We start from the raw sequence: 20,467 nt of genomic DNA, 5'->3' as shown, positions 1-20,467 counted from the left end.
ACAGAAGTCTATCGCTTCGTCGAAAAGTTCCGTCGTACCTCGTATAATACATTGTATATCACATCACGAATTATGTTACATTCCCTACACTATAAATTTTATTAAATCAAAATATATTATAAAATACATAATTACAACTGCATTTGCTACTATATGACAGCCTATTTTAGAAAAACGATTAAAATAAAAATTTTTCAATTAGATAATTACTGCTCATGAACGCGTAAAGAATTATAATAGCATGTATTAGATTTTAGTTCTATTTCTTGGTAATTATAATATTGGCTTTTGCCATAAATCAAATTATATTGTCATGTATCATGGAAGCAATTATGAATAGTCGGCGACCGTGCGGCAGGCTGCATGTTCAGGTCAGCCGCAAAGCCTGCCTGTCGATCGGCTACATCCAGCGATAATCTATAATCCTTCAATTGCTGCTGCATTACAATAAATAGGAGTATCCTGCGTATTGATATGCTCCCTGTTCCTGTGTACCTCAAAATCAAGGGTTTCCTCCACTGTGTCATCGTTATTGGAATAATACAGTTTGTGCTATTTCTACTAATCACGTGCACATTTGAACATTGTTTCAAGTGACCTTTTCACTCAAATTTCGAATAAAATATTTGTGAACAAGCAATACATTTTGACTTCTAATAAAATATTTAACCCCTCAAGAGTTAACACTTAAGAAAGGTCACACTTCATCGAAATAACATACATAGCACACTGAGTCGTTTAAAACCCCAGACACTAAAAATGTTTCCTCAGCTACTATTCTAAGCTATTATTTTAATTTGAAAAAAATGATAAATTATCTTTGAAAGCTGCTTTAACACGTTTTTCAGCTGATTTCGGTAAATTTAAATGTTGAATATGAACAAAAATTTAGAAACGGAAAAATTGAAAAAATTACGGTTTTACAGAAAAATTCAGTTTTCTTCGATTGTAATATGGTGAGCTAAAATTTTAGTGAACGTTCTTGAGGTATAATAGTAGAGGAAAAAAGGAATAAAAATACCGATATTTCAAAAAAGGTATTTATTCAGATTTTCAGGATATAAAGGGACTAAAATTGAAGCTTATATTGGCTGTGGTTGTTTCCGCAGTATGACCGTTAAGGGTTAATTCGAATTGATATTCGAGCAGTATTAATATAAAATAATAATCTGAAATATCGTGTCAGAATTTTCAATGTTTCCGACGCTGCGTGTTATCGTGTCTTGCTATATACGGCAGTATCTACTGTAGTGGCGAATTATTGCGCGTTCACTCGACTGCAACATCGATTCTCTTTGGAAATCCATGTAAACTTGACAATTTCTTAAATTCTAAACTTTAATTGTTCAAGTTCACGGACTTTCGAATTTTCAAATCGTTAGGTCAGGATCAAATTTTCATATTTTATAGTTTTTGCATTTTCAAGTTTTTTAAATTTGCAAATTTCTGGCTCTTATAAAGTCACAAATATCTAATTTCTCAAATCCCCAAATCTCTAAATTACTAAAGCGATTTTTGATCATTCAAATTTCTACGTTTTCTCCTCCCTAAATCTCTAGATTTTCTCATCCCTAAGTCTTTGCATTTTCAAATTCCTAGCTCCACATATTGTTGTATTCATAAGTCTATAAATTTACAAATTTCTATGTCCCCAAATTCCTAAATGACAGAAACTCAAAGTCTCTAAATTCTTAGGTTCTCAAATTCTTAGATCCGCAAATCTTATATCCTCACATCCCTAGATTCATAAATTTCTGTGTATCCAAGTACCTATGTCGTCAAATCCTTCGATTCCTAATTCCTAGATACCCAAATCTCTGCACTTAGATTCCTAATTTCTAGATACTCCAGTCCCTGCACTTGAAAATCCCTAGATCCTCAAATCCCCAAATTTCCAAATCTAAAAGTTTCGAAATCTTAAAGTCCCCAAATCTCGAAGTCCCCAGATTCCTAAGTCCCTGAATTCTTAGGTTGCCATGTCCTAAATGTACAATTTCCCATATCAAATTCTCTCACATTTCTAAGAGTCCAAATCCCATATCCCCAAATTGCTCAGTCTCCAAATTTCTACATCCCAAAATTGTTCAGATTCTAAATCCCTAAATCGCCAAATTCGGAAACCGTTCCCAAACCTTGAAATTCCTAAAAATCCCTCAAATAGTCAACGAACGTCCACTTCTCCTTCGATTATTGTATCTTCCCTAAGTAAGCCAAATTCTTGTACGATCGTACCAAACACATTCGACTCTGTAACAACACGAGCACCACGTACAAATTCAACTATAAACGGGTCGTGTTAAAAAGTCTTCGTCGAGTGAGGGTAACTCGATGCTCGGCGGTCGCATTCTTAACAGACATCGACCATTAATTCCGGGCAGACGGCAGAGTCGTCCATAACTCGGTCGGTCGCTTCAAAAATCAGGAAACAGTGTGTACCCTCTGCCCCGCGTCCCTCGGATATCAGGGATCCCACCAGCACGGGCGTCGCTCCCACTCCGACCCGTACAAGTCACACGTACACACGGGCACAGGACGCCCACGCCGCGACGCGTAGGCGTGGCCACCTTATCATTTGTCTCCTCTACTTTTGCCCGAGGCGTTAGGGGATCCCGGGGATGGCGGTCTGTTCCCGACTTGACGTATGTACTGCCGCTACAACCTCCCTCCCTCTTCCGCCCCCTCCACCCCTTTCGCACTCCCCCCACACCCTACGTATCGTTCTTCCGTTCGTTTCCTGCGTGTTGCCCGCCGAAGTGCTCCGACTGGCCCGCTCTTCTTCTTCTTCTTTCCTGGATTCTCTCTACTTTGAACGTCTACGAAGCCTTTTCCTCTTTCGAGAGCACGGAATGATCTGCTTTGTCATTCGCCGCGTTTATCTTTTTCCCCGATGCCCTTCGAGACTGCCCTCCACACCGGCCGGACGCTGCCCTTGCTCCCTGCCGATCCATCGACGGCAATCAGTTCCTCATCGGAGTTATGTAATTGTGTTTTTATGGCGATTTACGCCGGCGCGCGAACAGCCTTGCCGTTTATGGCAGGCTGATCCGTTACGGTTTGTTCTGGGTTTACACCGGGTTTGTTCTGGGTTCCGAGAGTGTTGGTTTTCTAGGATTTTTGTTGGATAGGGAGATGTGCCGGTTTGTGACGAAGTGGATGGCGTAATGTAGTGATGAGATCTTGTAGGCTCAAGTATCATGAGTGGATGGTAAGATTTGCGTTGCTGCCGGATGCCAACTTACCAGACGCACACGGCATAGATTTTCCCTTTCTATTGTTTTTAGTAGTTCGCTTCCTTAGTTTTTGTTTTTATTTGAGATGTGTGAAATATAGTTTCGTTCTTAGTTTTATGTCAGAAATCTAGAACTACTTTTGTTCGCATCACACGAAAATAAATATTTAGAAAGTGTTTGTAGTAGTTTTTGGACAAGTATTTGCAGCTTGTTTTTATTTCATATTTAAGTAAATGTTTACTGATTAACCAGTTTTTATATTGTTCTTAAACAATTGTTTTAGCATAATGTTTATAATATAAAATACTTCTTTCCAAGCCTAAATATCATTACTTAAAAATGAATGTCGTATTCTAAGTTTGAAAATATCAAAATCATGAATGTACAAAATTGGTTAAATTGCATTTTTATTAATTTTCTATCAAAAAGACTATATATTGCTTGTGTTATTTTGTTCTTTATCAAATGGACTGAAGTTTTCAGAAACTTTTTACGTAATTTTTAAGTCTGCGAAGTCTGAATATGATATGATTTTCTTTGTTTTTGATCGAATAGTGATTTCATATCACACAATAAGTTTTGAGTTTCACATAACCTTTAAATTTCTCAATGTTCATATTACATTTACGTAATACTGTAAAAAGCAACAAGGAAAAAAACAGTTTTAAACAATGAACAAAATTATGAAAGGTAACTGTAAAATTACTTATAGTATCATTCGCATAATTATTATAAAATAGTCATCATTCAATCTATTTGAATTTTAGCGAATTTTAACCTAATTTTAATCTAAAATTTACATTTTAAATTTCAATTTTGTAATATGTAAACGGAACAGTGAAAGTGATTTCATTTCTTAAAGTTTTGTGATTTATTTATAAATATGGTGTTTATACAAGAACTAATATCAATTAATATCGAAGAAAGTACTGTTAACTATTTATAGTTTTTATAAGCAACAAGTTTCCATTTATTTCGTAAATAAATAACATTTCTAGAAATAGAAGATTGTTTTTCCAGTTTTGGCACTTGTACCTTTACTTATGTACACTTCACAATTAACGAACTAAACAAAGTAAAAAAATTGAACATTGCACAAAAATTTCATAATTTGTTAAAAAGATTATACACGTTATTTAGAAAAAAATAGTAAAAACCATGACTTAAACAGTAAACTGTCCTCATCATTTTTAACCTGTAGCTTAAAGATGCTATGAAAAATTCATATCTGTTATGATGCGATAATTTATTCATAATTTCTACGAACTCAATAGTACAAACAACTTGTCACATTGATTCAGTATTATAAATAACTTGTCACTCTAATACAACATTATAAACAACTTGTCACGCTAATACGATATTATTTGTCATATTAATGCAGTATCTACAACCTGTCATGCTAAAATGATATTTACTAATTTATATGATGTATTCCTACTCAGTTCTAATATTCTATATAAAACATATTTCTAGTAAATTCTGAAATTACGCGGTTCGAATCAAAGTGATTTCCACAAACAGGTTAGGTAGCATGGTCATCTACAGCGATTATAATGATAAGACGAATATAGATAAAAGAGTGCTCCGAAATGGACGAATTAGGTGAAACATTTAACTTCTGGAATTTTTTCTGATCTGATTACGCAAAAAAAGTTGCACATGTAATAATCGTCGCAGTTAATCGAACAACGGTATTTCGAAGATAATCGATTTAAAATCAGGTCGCTCATCAAAGAATTTTTCCAATCTCTACAAGATCTAGGAATTACCGAAAACAATTGCGAAAGAAAAAATGTTATTCCTTTATCTTCGTGTTCATCTTACAAATCCATTGCTCCGCGAGTATAAATAAAGAAAAATGAAAATTTGATCGCCTGTCGATGTAAGACCATCGTTTTGTTCAGATACGCACGAAATGCGCGACATGCTTCCGCTCGAATCGTCCAGCACAGAGGCAGAGTCTAGTTTATAAGGATAGATATTTGCTTCGACAGATAAGACAAGCGATAACTGCATACACTCGTGTCTCGAATCACGGTATCTCGAAAGAGATTTTCCACTTTATATCTGAATTTTACAACATGTAGAAAGATGGCGGACGGTAGGTACAAGCATGACGAAGCAATTTACGAAACGGTTAGCACGTATCCTAACTCCCTCGTCTTCTCGTACATCAAAATTACATGGTAGGAAATGTATTCAGAACCCTAAATGACACCTACTCGCTCAAATCGCAAGAAATCAAACCACTGCACGGTCCCAAGCGCGTCCGCCGGAGATTAAGCAGCACGCATGAGAATTCAAGACGACAAACGTCAACGAGAAGGAACAAATGATAATCAAAAGGTGCGCGAGGCTCTTGGAGCACGGGACGTATCTGAAGAGGGAAGAAGGGAAACGCGAAGGGTGCGTGTGACCGAGGGAGAGCCACGTTGGTGTGCCCGTAGGAGGGGCAACGCACGGTGCCCTGGAGGGGCGACAACGGCGAGTGGGGTGTAGATGAAGAGAGGTGCGTCGACGATACGGGACACAGGCGAACCTGTGACTGTTCCGGACAGAAAAGAGAGACATAGGCGTGAGAGATCGTGGCAGCAAGGAAGAAGGACGGAGCGTCAACCGATAGCGATATGGTAGGGATATCGGAGAGAGAAATAGCGGGTCGCCCATACAAGAGGGGAGCTGGACGGGGCAGAATACAGGCGTGAGAGATCGCGCAACGGGGCGAGTTCGAGCGAGAGACCGAAAACACGGACAAAGATAACGTTACAACCCCGAGAGAGACGAACAAAGATAACGTAACAACCCCGAGAGAGACAAAACGCGAGGAAGCAGTGGGGAGCGGTCGTGGGAGCAAGCAGGAGGGTAACTATGGTAGCCAGAGGGATGAAACGCGGGACAGAAACGCGGGCGGAGGGAGCAGGAAAGACATCGAGGGAGATAATAAGAGCAGAGTGGGAGAGCAGAAGAGAGAATGAGCGGTTGGAGGGGAGTAAGAGCAAGCGAGCCAGGGAGAGGCGCAGTCAGACAGTCAGGCAAGCCGCCCGGCAAGCAAGGAAGGCAGGCAGGCAGGCTAGCAGGCAGCCAGTGCACCAGCCAAGACCACTAGATCCGCTCGGCTTACCGACTTAGAGACTTAAGCCGGCAGGCAGTCCGAAAGGCTCAACCGGCTAAGCCTGGCGGACCCACCTACTACCGACGCGCGGCCACTACACGTTCCATCTACTACGAAAACCGGCTATACTACCGCGACCTGCAGCACCACTCGCGCTTTCTTACGCTTCCTCTGTCTGTCCCTCTCTCTCTCTTTCTCTATCGTGTTCTCTTTTACTGTCCGTACGTCGTTCCTTAACCGGCCGCCGTTAAGGTGAGAAGAACGAACTGCGACGAGCGTTGCGGCGACGTCCATCTACGACGTTCCGTTTCATCGGGATGTCTCGCGGTGACTTTCGATCGGGAGGTAGTTCGTGGCCGGTATTCGCCGATTCGTGAGACGCGCGGATAAATAATCCTTTGGTGCCGTGAACCTAATGAGTGACCACAGTCCGAGGTGTTCCCATTGATCCCGCGGGTGCTGAGCCTGGATAAGTAAGTTCTTTGTGATCTACCGACTAGGAAGTGTGCAGTGACGGGATTTACCACGTTTCGCGAACATCATCTTCGAGAACAGGCTACTTTGCCAATCGATAGGCTGACGACTTGGACGAGTACCGACGCTAACGTGGATCATCGAGTACACGAGGATTTAAGCGGTCGATCTGTGATTTGTTTAACGCGATCAGAAGTGGGCAATATAAGTAGGGGCACGCGAGGACCAGCTAGGAAGAGTAAATAACCGCGGTGTATCTACGACGACCATAGTGCTGTTTAACCTACTTTCCAGATTCTAAATCTCCCACTATTCACATCTCTTGATCTTTACGTAACGCAACGTCGCTCGTCGTCGATTCGTGGTTATCTAATTTATCAGTTGCCTGTACCTAAGTGTCGGAGCACGTGTGTTCACCTGGATCTTTTGACGGTGTGGTCGGATTCGCGCGGAATTCCATGGAAAGACACTGCGTCGACCATTATCATCCAAATCTGTTCAGACATACGTACCTTCCAGAAAACGGCAGGAGTAATTCCGTCGAGTTCGAGCCAACGCGGAGCGACGGCACGTTTCGAACGTCTCGCAAACTTGGCCTCTGACGAGCTGCCCATCTAATTACCACCGAAACTTATGACGACAACTGCTAGAAGCGAACAATTACTGGTGTCATCGAGCTTCCGTTGATTGAACTCCTCTTCGTCGACGCAAACAACGAATGTCAGCGTGTTTGATAGCGGTGCAAGCGAACATCTGCCGACGGCCGTCGCCAATGGAACTATTCAACTAAGGACTATTTAACTAGAAGAAACTGGTCCACGAGCCTTGTCCCGAGTGCCCGCAGGAAAACTCTTCGGGACGCAGCAACGTCTCGTTCGACGCGATATCACGCGGTGTACCTGGCCTCACGAAGGCCTAGTTGATCTTGCGTTGCGTTGTACAGATCAGTCAACACGACGTTAACATTCTATAGTATGGAGCAGGGGGGCGGTGGCGGGGGGAGCCTCGAACTAGCTGTGGGTGGAGGCGGCGGCGGGAACACGGATTTGTGTCTTCAGGATCTCGTTACGGGATCGACGGCCGGTCTGTCGATCCAGCATCATCAGCACGCGCCCACCTCGGCATCCATGGTTGGTATACACGGTGATCATCTCCAAGGAACCATACATCATCATGATATCCATGGAAACTCACACCATGATACCACCATGGTCCACAATTCCACCCACCAACTGCATCAGCCGTTGGAGAAACTTAAACGTGGTGAGTCGGACACAATACTGGAGCTTCCGTGACTTTGTAACTTTTGCGTCACGCGATTCGTTTGTGGGCTTTGTACACGGGGAGAGGAAACAGGGGAAATGTTTGATGCTATTGTGCTACACAGTTGAATGTTAGGTACGATGAGGATGCGAAGTCCTCCTTTCAAACTTAAACACTCGTGGTTAGGATTCCAAGGTGTAGTCAGGTTTTGGAACCGGATCGATAATTATGAGTTCGTGGGTAAAATAAGAATTGTGATTAATAGGTTTTGAGGTAATTTTGATAGTTACAATTGATAGTACAAGATAGTTTAAGAATAGCAGTGTTCAGACATTCTTATACGCGAAGACACCGAAACATTATTTTTAGCGATTGAAGTCAATTTTTATTTACTTTTTTTTGGAGAAAGGAATACCTCTTCTTCTAAAACTACGTTATATCTTTGTAACAAGGTATATTGTCTGAAAAGGACAATGAATATCTACACACATGCTTGTCATAGATATTAAATAATTAACGGAAATTACAAATTGTACTTTGCTTTCACAATAACTATGTAATTCTGTTTTTTATTTTGATGGCAACTATAAACAATTTTAATTAATAATTCAATTTTTAAGAACACGCTGTTTAATGTCTCAGACCTCAAAGCTGATTGAAATTTTAAAACTCTTACAATAATTAGAAACTTGAGTTTGTAATTACTTGTACGTTTAAGGCATTGAATAATAAATGTACTAAGATTGAGAAATCTTATCAACATCCGGAAATTTTGTTTATTTATTATGACAAGCAATCATGTATTACAGCGTTCTACATACTTATTACGTATTATAAAATAATCTAATCATTAGTATAAGTTTAACTTTTACTAATCTTCCTTCGAAACCTATAAATATTATTGCAGATAAAAAATCTATAGATAAAACACATTACTCTATTCCTTCAAATATGAGCATAAAAATAAATTGATTAGTTATATTATATTTGCTTTATCTCTAAATGAAACTGGCTGATTTAGAATCTAAATAAAAGTTCTTGGAATGTGAAATATAATTTTCCTTATCTAGAGAATTATTCAGTTGATTACAACACACATAGAAAGTTTAAAGAATAGAACTATACTATCGCCATATATGTTGATTTTGAATATCATCGTGATAAAGATCTGTGTATAATCTGATTGTGAGAATCAATTTCCTTTCTCCAGAATTTATTCGTTCTGTTAATATTTGGTACTTAATATACACGTTTTATGCGTGAAATTTTAATATTTTGCAACTTGTATTAATTATTTGAAATACTATAATGTTAACATGCAATAGTGTTATGTGCAGGTAGACTTCTTTGAATAATAATTAAAGGTGCTTGCTCTTTATAAAGAAAATCAAGTTTCTATATTTTTATATTGCTACTTTCTCAAATTTTAATTTTTCAATTTCTATATCTTCAAATGTATAAATTGGCAGATTTTTTAATTTTTAAATTTTCTATATGACTGCATTTTCTCAAATTTTAACATTTTAATTTTTATATCTTCAAATGTACAAATTGGCAGATTTTTTAATTTTTACATTTTCTATATGACTGCATTTTATCAAATTTTAACTTTTCAATTTCTATATTTTCAAATGTACAAATTGGTAGATTTTTAATTTTTAAATTTTCTATATGACATCATTAGTAAATTTTCTAATCTCTGAATTCTCAAATTCTTACATATTTAAATCTGTACATTAGCAAGTTTTCGAATCTTCAAATCTCAAGATTTTTAGATTTCCTCATTTTTAAATTATTAAATTTCCCAATGACCAAATTGTGAAATTTTCAAATCCCTAAATTCTGAAATTGTTAAATTATCAGTTCTCTTATTTAAAAATTTTTCAAATCCCAAATTTAAATTTTCAAATTCTCAAATTTCAATATTTTTAAATATTCAAATTCTCCAATTTCCAAATTTCTAAATTTCTAAATTTTCAAATCCTCAAATTCCCAAATTTCTAAATTTTAAGACTCCTATATCTTTTTGCTCCTAAATTTCCAAATTTGTAAGTTCATAAATTAAAAAATTTCTAAAACTTCACATTCGTAAATTAAAAAATTGCAGAATTGACCAAAGTCCAGTAAATCTCGAAACTCTCTCTCCCCAAGTTGCCATTTTTCCCAGAAAAACCTACCATAATCCCATAAACTTAAATATCAATCCCAGTTATCAATATACATATAATTTCTTTATTTACCATGCCTCCGCGATTTTATTAAAATAATAACACCTAAAACAAAATTGCAGCAGAAACCCACATAATTCACTACTGATTTTTACATATTTTTTATAAAATAAATCCTCATGATCAAATTAAATTTGAACTGTAAAAAAATGATTACAAAATTTCGTTAACAGAAAAATATATAAATAATAATACAAAAGTTATACACTCCTTAATTTTTAGCTAAATTGAAATATACGGAACCTAACCTCTACCGGAAACAACTTTCGGCAGCGTGACATAAACCGCACTTAATCACTCAATCGGAATTTTCACCGGAACAAGAGTTGATGTAATGCTTTTAGAAAGCTGCCATTAACACAAGTGGTTTAACTCGATTATCATTGTGTTTAAGCAATAGTAGCTTGTTTCGAGATTTGTTTATTATTTACATCGGTCAAGTTATATCCAGATTTGTTATCTGATCGCATAAATTACCGAAAACTGTTCAACTGGCGTCAATTCGGATTAATTCGAGTGCAGAATAAGCGTGTACGTGTTTGAAGAAGGCGTGGGATGTGTAACTGGTGTTCTTTTGTGTTTCGATCGAAATCCGATAAGGAGAACATTGCTTTCTCTGTGTCGTGTACAACGATAATCGTTTGTACGAGTTTGTCAATTCATGTGATTTTGCTGGCCGCGATATCATCGATATTCCATCATTCGTACGACAAATACTCGACGCCTTTTTGCTCTGAAATCGTGCACTGCGTCGTTTGTGTTATCGCGAACATCTCAGAAAATCTCGTATCGCTTGACACAGCAAATTTGCACGTACAACATTCGCGGAACAAGATTGATACGTCTACGCTGCTTTGTTTCCAACTTTGTTTGTTGCAAAATGAAAATACAAAAATTTGGTGACGAGTGCATTGTTCATTGCAAGTCGATTCGAATGCATCCGGTATGAATCACGTCCGTTGTTATAATATAGGATGAGATAAAATAAATTCAAGTGTAGCAGCCTCTTCTTTCTATAAAGTTAATTGCAGAAGTGAAGGTCGTTGGTATTGTGGCCTTTTAACAAGAAAATAATTCCGTTTGCCTTTAATGAGATTTGTTTAATTTTTTGTTTGAAAACTAAGAAGAGGAGTTTGGAATTAAGAGAGAATTTTAATAAAGAAAACTGTTATTTGCTTCGTGTTTAGTCAGAAAATTAAGAATTGCTTCTCTTTAGTAAGAAAATTCGAAATTGCTTAGTTTTTAGTAAGAAAAAAAAATTGTTTTAGTAAGAAAAAAAGAATTGAATTGGTTTTTAGTAAGAAAATGATAAATTATTTTTAACGGGAATATTTGTATCATTTCTATAATAAGATATTTAAAAATCATATTTGTGACTTATTTGTTTCTAATGATTTTTCTAATAAAATTAAAAAAGGCATTCTATGCAGTTGAATTGATTATTGAGAAGGTAGGGGATTTTCTTAGATAACGACGCTGTTGTATGATTGAACGCTGAACGGTTCGAATTTCCCGCCATTTCAGTCATAAGGTTGCAGGTACTACTCACTGAAATGTGACTTCAGCATAGTTTTCATTTTAAATAAAGACATTGTAAATTGATTTATATTGTACTATTTTTAATACAATATATCAAAATTTCAAATCGTCTAAAATAATTAAGTATCTTCTATAAGAAACAGAAACACATATTTACATATGTGGAATTACTAATTCTTTATTGAATTACGTTTTAAATATGCTATATAAAATAACGTGTTATAAAAATTCTCGTATTTTGTCAACCATAAATGAGTAGCACGTTTCATAATTAATAAAATTGTTATAAACATTTCGTATCAGTCGTAACAATAATATTTTATTGTACTTTCTCAAAGCATTGCAAATTTATAATATTATATTATTTTCTTCTAAATAAATTTGTTAAAAGGGCAATACTTTAATTTATTAATATTATTATTGGAAGTCCAAAATTGCATCTTTTTAATTAAAATACATGATTTTCTTAATTTGAAGAAAAAACTTGAATGTTGCAATAAATAACAGCAAGAAGTAATAATAATAATAATAATAATAATGAAATATTTGCTATAAAAAAATTGATATAAAGGAAAGTGATGTATCATAACCTACATCGTTTTAAAAAAATATAATATAACATAATAGTCTAAAGTAAGAAATATTTCATAAAGTTTCCAAATTGTAAAATTTACTATTTATTTATATTTGACCAAATACAAAGCATTGCTATATTATATTTTGCTTATTGCATATTCCATTATTTTACACAGTATTTGTAACAAAATACAATAAATCCATACCAATAAAAATGCACTTCATTTGTTTATATACGCTCTAAAAAATATCTTATCTAAATAAACCCATCTAAATATTTACGATCTTACTTACGTATAAAAGTTCCATAAAAAATATTGAAAACCTTTTTAATTAGACACCGCGGTTAATAACATAAATCGAAGTAGTTATATTGATTTTATTGCAATATCGTAGAACGTTGCCGTGCGATAAAGTAACATTGTACGTTGATTTTTGTCAAGTGCTGCCAAGCACAGATAAAATATTAGTACGAATAGCGTTGATAAGCACCCATCGCACCGCGCCCATCGTGTTATTCGAGCTCTGATACGACACCACGAATAAAATTTCGGGCTTGCTCTGTTAATGCACGCAGAATTAACTATTTATCTGTACTGAAATAAAACTGTTCGATGAACTACTTGATTCCCCTCGCGTGTTTATGTATTTGTGCATTTACGTTGTGTACAAAGATACTTATATTTTATACAGTTTGACACATACAAAGTAATGCTATTTTCCTTTTAATTATTAACTATGTTAACAGGAAGGGAATTAACTATGTTAATAACTAATTTCAGTTATTAACTATTAGGTCAATCGTAAGTGGTGAAAATTTTAGAGTTTTCTAAGGAAAATGGAGATTTAGGAAAGGAAGGGTTGGTTTCTGATTGATTAAATTATGAAATTTCGAACCACAGAAGATGAGAATTTGGGAATTTGGAAATTTGTGAATTTGAGAAATTGGGAATTTGGGAATTTGGGAATTTGGGAATTTGGGAATTTGGGAATTTGGGAATTTGGGAATTTGAGAATTTGAGAATTTGGAAATTTGTGAATTCGGGAATTTAAGGATTTCAGTAATCGTAATTTGGGAATTTAAGAATTTGAGTAATTGTAATTTGACAATTTAAGAATTTGAGTAATTGTAATTTAAAAATTTAGTGATCTGATCATTGAGGACCTGAAAATTTGAAAATTTAAAAGTCAAAAAACCTGGAAAGTTGAGAGTTTGGAAAGTAATGAATTTGATGATCTAAAAATTTCACAATTTAAGAATTTCGAAATGTAAAGATCTATAAACTTCAGGATTTGGAGATTTGAAAATTGGAAATTTAAAAGATATGTGGATTTATGATTTCGAAAAATGTGGGAATTCGAGAACTTGCTAATCAGAAATTATGATAATTTGAAAACGTGGCTAATTTCGAACATGGTAACTTGATAACATAAATATTTAGAAACGTACAAATTTAAACACTGCAATCTTCTATCATTAAGCACCCCGTGAACATTCAAGATCCACGTAAATACGAATGTACACCTCCTCGTATATCGCCGATATCACTAAAAAAGCCGGTCCAATAAATCGTACAGATTCATAACCAACATTCGAAGATATTCCAATTTAGTACGACTTCCCCGCTTATCTGGATCTGTCATGGCGGTGTTAGGATGTTTTTCGAACGAGAATCGTGCGCGACGGCCTAATTTTTCATTTAAAAATACAATCCACGGGCTCGCATTGCGTACGAGTTGAGACCGAGATAAAAAGCAAGGCAACGACTGCGTGAACAAACATTGAAGCCAAATTCCGTATCAGCCGACGGTGTTTCACCGGTGAAAAGCCGCTATTTCATCGGTCGTGGAAGAATTCAGCTGCACGTAGTGCTGCGACCAGAGGACGAAGACGATCTCTCAGTGGCGCCACCACCTGTTTTGTGATTCATTAACTCACCGGCTTATCGGGATAAGGCAGACTTATCCGGGGCTCGATCCCGACACTGCGGCTAAACCCGATCTTATTCCAATGGCATCCCACCTATCCCCGTTTCAGTTTCACTCCTGGAGCTAATAGTTACCACTTCCAGACCACAGGTACTCGATTCTTTGGAAAATCTCCCTATGTATTTTCCTCGTTACGTATCTTTCGATCGAACTAAATTTCATAGTTACCCAATCAGTTACCAGTTTTATAGTTATCCAATTAAGTGGATTTGAAATTAATATGCTTGCTGTAGATCTGCTGGATATATTTGAATAGCGTTGTTTAGGTTAATGCGATCGCTGCCGACGTTTAAGGACAATAGAACATGTGGTCTTATGTGGAGAGATGTGTAAGGGTTCTGAAAGATCTAAAATTTACACCTGATAAGAGACGAAGTTCTATAATGCTGATATGACATCCTAGCCATTGAGAAATAAAATTTTATTGATATATATGATCGTGATTGAAATACAAAATCTTAACCATTCTAATAGAAGGTCCTGCTGATATAAATCTCAATAATTGAGAACAAAATCAGCCATGCTAGTATAGAACTCTAACTATTGTAACATTAGATCCTAACCACTGCAGTATAAAATTCGAACCATTCTGATATAAAACCTATACTGATATAAAATCCTAATAGTTGAGAAATAAAATCCTAACCATGCTATTATAAAATCCATTGTGACATTAAATTCTAGCTGTACTGATACTAAATCCTGACTATCGTAATAAGCATCCTAATCATTGAAACCAAACGAACCATTGTTGTATAAAATTTTAAGCATACTGATATGAAACTCTAACTACACTGACATAAAATCCTAATCATTGGAATGTTAGATTTAACCATATTAATATAAAATTTTAACTACTGTTATACAAGATTCTAAAGACTGAAATGTAAATTCTGATCATTGTAGCTTAAAATTTTAACCATATGGATGTAGAATCCTAACCATTGTAATATTATATTCTATTAATATAAAATCCTAACCATACTAATCAACCAACTAATAAAATCTCAATCACACAAGATCCCAAACATTGAAATGTAAAATCCTAACCACTGCAGAATAACATCTAACCATTCACATATAAAATGCTAAAGATACATTTATACCTAACCACTAAAATATTAAATTCTAACCATCTAAAATCCTAACTCAAAATAGTCCGAATCGACACAATATTTTAAGAATTGAGAAATAAAACCCTAACCATACTAATATAAATTCGAAACAATTGAGAAAGAAAATATATAAACGTACACAAAACTGTCGAATAAAGTCTTAATACCATCACGAGGAATTTTAGAGAAAGGAGAACCCTTTCGTAAAATCTGTTATCCCTTTCGACCAATGCGAATATCCCAATATTTTGTCAACAGGCTGGCATACGGCCCGATACTAGCTTTTCGATCGGAGCCCCCGTGGTCATTAACTACCCCTTTATTATAGCTAGGTCCGGTGCGATCGGGTCTGGCAGATGCGCCGAAGTCAACCCTTGTTGCCTTCGTCTAATGGTGTTGACAAATTGCTCGGCTAGCCACTAGGTCTCCCTAGGGAAGCCACGGATAAAACTCTTCTCGCCACAGACTCATTGGCATTTAGACGTGCAATCTTTCAGATCACTGCGCCATTGGAATGAGACGTATCGAGATCCCTTCAGACACTATCTTGAACCCTATGAATTATAACCGGTGCACTGACTATGAGTAACTGAAGGGGTGTTTGCTGAACGGTGACACATTGATATTGTTTTCATACCCCAGAGCTCTAAGAAAACTTATAGTAATACTGCTAATAACCGCAAAATTAAATACAATAATAATCATATCAGCGACAGTAGAGGTTAAAATAATTATAATTACCACCATAGTGGTGACAAATGTGATAATACTGACGCCACATACATGTAGGTAGATGTATTCTAGAAGATTTATAATCTGAGAATGTAATTTTTAGTTAGATGATTGTAGTTTTGATAGGTGTACAATGATGAATTTATGTATCTTCTTTTTTTGTTAGGTCTTAATGATGTTTTAAGATCTTAAAGCATTTTATTAACACGATACAAGTGCTCGTATAATGAAAAACAGTTTTAAATCAGTTTTAAGAGGGAAGAATAGTATGCTACTAAATTAAAAGGTAATTTATAATTTCTAGTATGGTTTATAAACTGAGTGTGATTTATTAAGTGTGAGTTATGATTTGAATTTACTGGATCGTTCGATAAGTTTTTTTTGTTTAGTGTATGTGTAATAACACAGTTAAAATGAAAGTCATGATTATGATCATTTTTTTATAATTTAAGAATCATGCAATTTAAGCGAAAATTAATTTGTAATATACGATAAAATTACTTTCGTTAATATCTTAGTTCAAAACTCGTTTATTAATAAAATAGATTATTTTATTACACGAATGGTAATTATTTTATTTTTTATAATACATGAATAGTAATTTGATTGTTTAGATTATTTTTATCCTTAATATATTTCAATTGATCCATAAAGATTCATAAACATAGTTTCATATATTTTGTTTCGTTCAATCATGATATTCTGAAAGTTGCCGCCATATTGCTCGAAAATCGCGGCAAATTCAAACATAAATGAAGTCCTAACGCAATTTATATAAGGAAATATAATAAAATAAATTCCTTAGAATCACTTTGAATTACCTCTAGAGAGCAAATGTTTTATAAAAATAAATATTTCTGCCTTAGGGTGACAACTTTTTATCTATATTTTCAAATTTGTAAATTTATACATTTATAAATTTATAAATTCTGAAATTCTAAACTATTCAGATTCTCAAACTTCAAAATCCTCAAATTACCATAATTCAATTTTCTGTACGTGCAAGAAAGATGAAATTTCCAAATTCATACATTTCAAGTATTTATATTTCCAAATTCTTAAAAATATTCGAAATTTTCACATTCACAAAATCTGAAACATCTACATCTCCAAATCTTCAAATCCCAAGCTTCTAAAATATCTAAATCCCCAAATTCACAATATTTCTAAATTCCTAAATCCCCAAATTCACAATATTTCTAAATTCCTAAATCCCCAAATTCACAATATTTCTAAATTCCTAAATCCCCAAATTCACAATATTTCTAAATTCCTAAATCCGCAAATTTTTAACCATCCAAGTCCTTAACACGTTGAGTGCGGCACCGATTTGGCTATACTTTCCGCTCAGGCGACAGCGAGAGGTATTTGATGCCGGTACGAATGTTTCGTACGGGGCCGACTATCTTCCGCAATTGGTTGACTTCGGTCGGCTTGATTTTCCACGTCGTAGTAGATGGGTTGTATGACGTATAATACCACACTTTAAGAATACTACACTCTATCAGAACTCTATTCGAGGTGTCATTACAATGTTAATTTGCTTGATGTTTTCGCTTCGGTGTTCGAGGTTTTCCGCCTTGCCAGAAAGGCAAAAGGACGATCACCAAGAGATGATCAGTCGAAAAAAATCACGAAAACGTAAAGATTCACTTCAGCAGAGGGAATTTAGTTTTACTTTACTAAATTTTAATATAAATGTTTTAATTGTCATTAATAATTTAACCCTTGACAATACTAGTCTCACGCACCGATGTCGACCAAACGAAAAGTTCGAAACGCTGTCAGTCCCTAGAACCCGCGCCGCCTAAACGGAAAGTTCACTGTCAGTCCCCAGGGACTGACGTAGCACTCAACGTGTTAAATCTCTAAATCCCCAAACTTCCAAGAAATAAAACTTTCCAATTTTAACATTTTCTAATACATAAAACCTCAAATTTCTAAATTTTTACATTTTCAAATACCTGAATCCCTAAATTTCCAAATGTTAACATTCTGAAATAACTAAACTCCCAAATTTTTACGTTTCTAAATTCCTGAAGTCCCAACTTCAAGTTTGCGAATTTTAACACACTTGAAACTGTGAAATTTCTTATTAGTAGTTTGTAACATTCCAAATTTAAGAATCCAAAAATATCATATCTGCATGAAACTTTATAACCTCTCGACTTCACACACCGTGCACGCCATTGCCCGGTGAGCTGATAAGCGGGCATCCGATCTGCCCATCACCGTGATAAATCATTATTGGCCACGTGCAGATTATAGACTCGCACGAGACAGTCGAAGCGTTTGTTGAGCCGAGCTATCAAGCCGATTTTCCGGCTCGATTTTCTCGATCACCGGTGTTCTAAGCGCGACAGCAACCAAGCCGGTAGGATCAACATAGAAATGAACTGATTTCCTTCCCATTATCTCAGCTGCCGGTGTAAGGTAGAAGACTGCCTACCTCGGAGACGAGGTTTGTGTACTCAGTGGGTTTCGATTGAAGTGGGATGGCTCGGTGTTAGGGGGTTCGTTTCACCGTGGAAAATTCTGTGCGTGCCGATGTGTGAGAAACGAAAGGAAACCGTTGCCGTCGCAAAAGTTGCGCTCCTCGAGGGTGTAATCCTAGATGTGTTTCAAAATATGCCAGCTCTTTCCACGAACTCTGTTCCTTTCAAGAACGTGCAACGTCTTTTTACACTGTTATATAATTCTGAAAATTTGATCAATTTTATTTATAGGAAAGATTCATAGAAATTCTGCTTTTTTCTTGACATTGTGAGAACTTCTTGTAACGTGTATGTTTTGTTAGTTACATAATTATTCTTGAAATGTTGACAATTAACATTGTTTTAATAATAAAATATTTTTGAAAATTATTAAGACATATATAACGAAATTTATTAACGAAAATTTTGTTGAAATTGTCATTTTTCTTGGCATAAATGGATTTTTTCTTACAAATATTTTGACGAATTTTTAAATTAAATTTCCTCAAAAATTAAGTCTATATGAATAAATTTGACTATATTTTCGACTTATCTTTTTCCTGTAAAATCATCTCATTTTCGATTGCAACACTCTGCATGATATAAAATTGCAAATCATAAGTTTGATAAATATTAATTATGATGTGATGTTTGATCTTCAATATAAACAAACTTCAATCACAAAAATTTCATACATATATACATTTGCACATAAAAAATCATATTTTTACTTACACTATAACGTTATTTCCATCTATTCATATAACACAATATATAAACCCAGCTATTTTTTAAAAACGTACTCCCATCCCTCATTTTGTTCATCTCAATAATTTTAGGTTATGAACCTAACCTATAATTTCACAACAGTCAGTGTACCATACATACTCATATCAGATTCAATCGTATATTTGCTAATTGTTATTCTATTGTTATGTTACAACAATATCTTACATATGCAGATAATAATTTTGCAATTACAAAAACAAAAAGTGTTAATAAACTCTGCATGAATGTATTCATACAAAATTCAATCTCATATTTGATACTCGCTATTCTGTTACATGTGTATATAACAATTAATTAAAACAACAAAAAGCTGTGTAAAGACAACGAGGTCGTGAAATAATTAATTTTCATGGTGGTCACACAAGGGTTGCCGCAGGTAGCGCCAAGCTGTCTGAAACCCTGTCAAAGATATTCTATCCGCAGACTTTTCCGAAATGCTTGTGACACGCGTGTTAAAGTCGAAAGACACACTGCGTGTCAGATTACTTATCGGTTCCATGTGCTCGCCCTTTCTGTCGACTTGAAACTAAACAAATTGCTTGACAAGCGAACCCTATCCACGAAATTGCCAGACGTGTCAATGACGGATAAACAAATGTCCTATTTTCCTTGACACTTGTACATGGATACAAGTTTCTGGAAACAGAAATTTTGGGAAACTTGCTAAAAATTCAAACTTAAAAATTAAATTCTTAGAAATGAGTACAGTTGGAAATTGGATGAAATTAATCTCGAAATTTCAAACTTTCAAAAAGTGTAGATTTTTAAAACATTCTTAAAAAGTTTTTTCAACTTAATAGTTTAGGAATTTGGGAATTTTGAAAGTTCTGGAATTTGCAGATGTGGAGAGTTGTAAATTTGAAAACTTGGAAGTTTGAGCGTTTGCGTGTTCAGAAATGTGGGGATTTGGGAGTTGGAGAAAATTGAAAAGTTAGGAATTTAC

At 35.3% G+C, this 20,467-nt stretch overlaps 1 protein-coding gene across 5 annotated transcripts in view; it reads left to right on the top strand.

The window, feature by feature from the left end:
• The first annotated feature begins 4,670 nt into the window (after window positions 1–4,670).
• Ptx1 (pituitary homeobox homolog Ptx1) overlaps window positions 4,671–20,467 on the top strand; it is a 68,820-nt gene continuing 53,023 nt past the window's right edge. For 2 of the 5 annotated variants that reach the window (XM_076533310.1, XM_076533308.1), the window contains exon 1: window positions 5,320–8,082. In XM_076533310.1, the coding sequence (XP_076389425.1) occupies window positions 7,794–8,082 (289 nt within the window). In that variant the 5' untranslated portion in view covers window positions 5,320–7,793. Of the gene's footprint in view, window positions 8,083–20,467 lie in introns of all 5 variants that reach the window. The other 3 variants (XM_076533309.1, XM_076533311.1, XM_012289194.2) reach the window with 3 other exon arrangements.

The sequence above is a fragment of the Megachile rotundata genome, chromosome 7 (assembly GCF_050947335.1).
Source record: "Megachile rotundata isolate GNS110a chromosome 7, iyMegRotu1, whole genome shotgun sequence".
Classification (NCBI taxonomy): Eukaryota; Metazoa; Arthropoda; class Insecta; order Hymenoptera; family Megachilidae; genus Megachile; species Megachile rotundata.
This window is presented reverse-complemented; position numbering and strand designations above follow the sequence as displayed.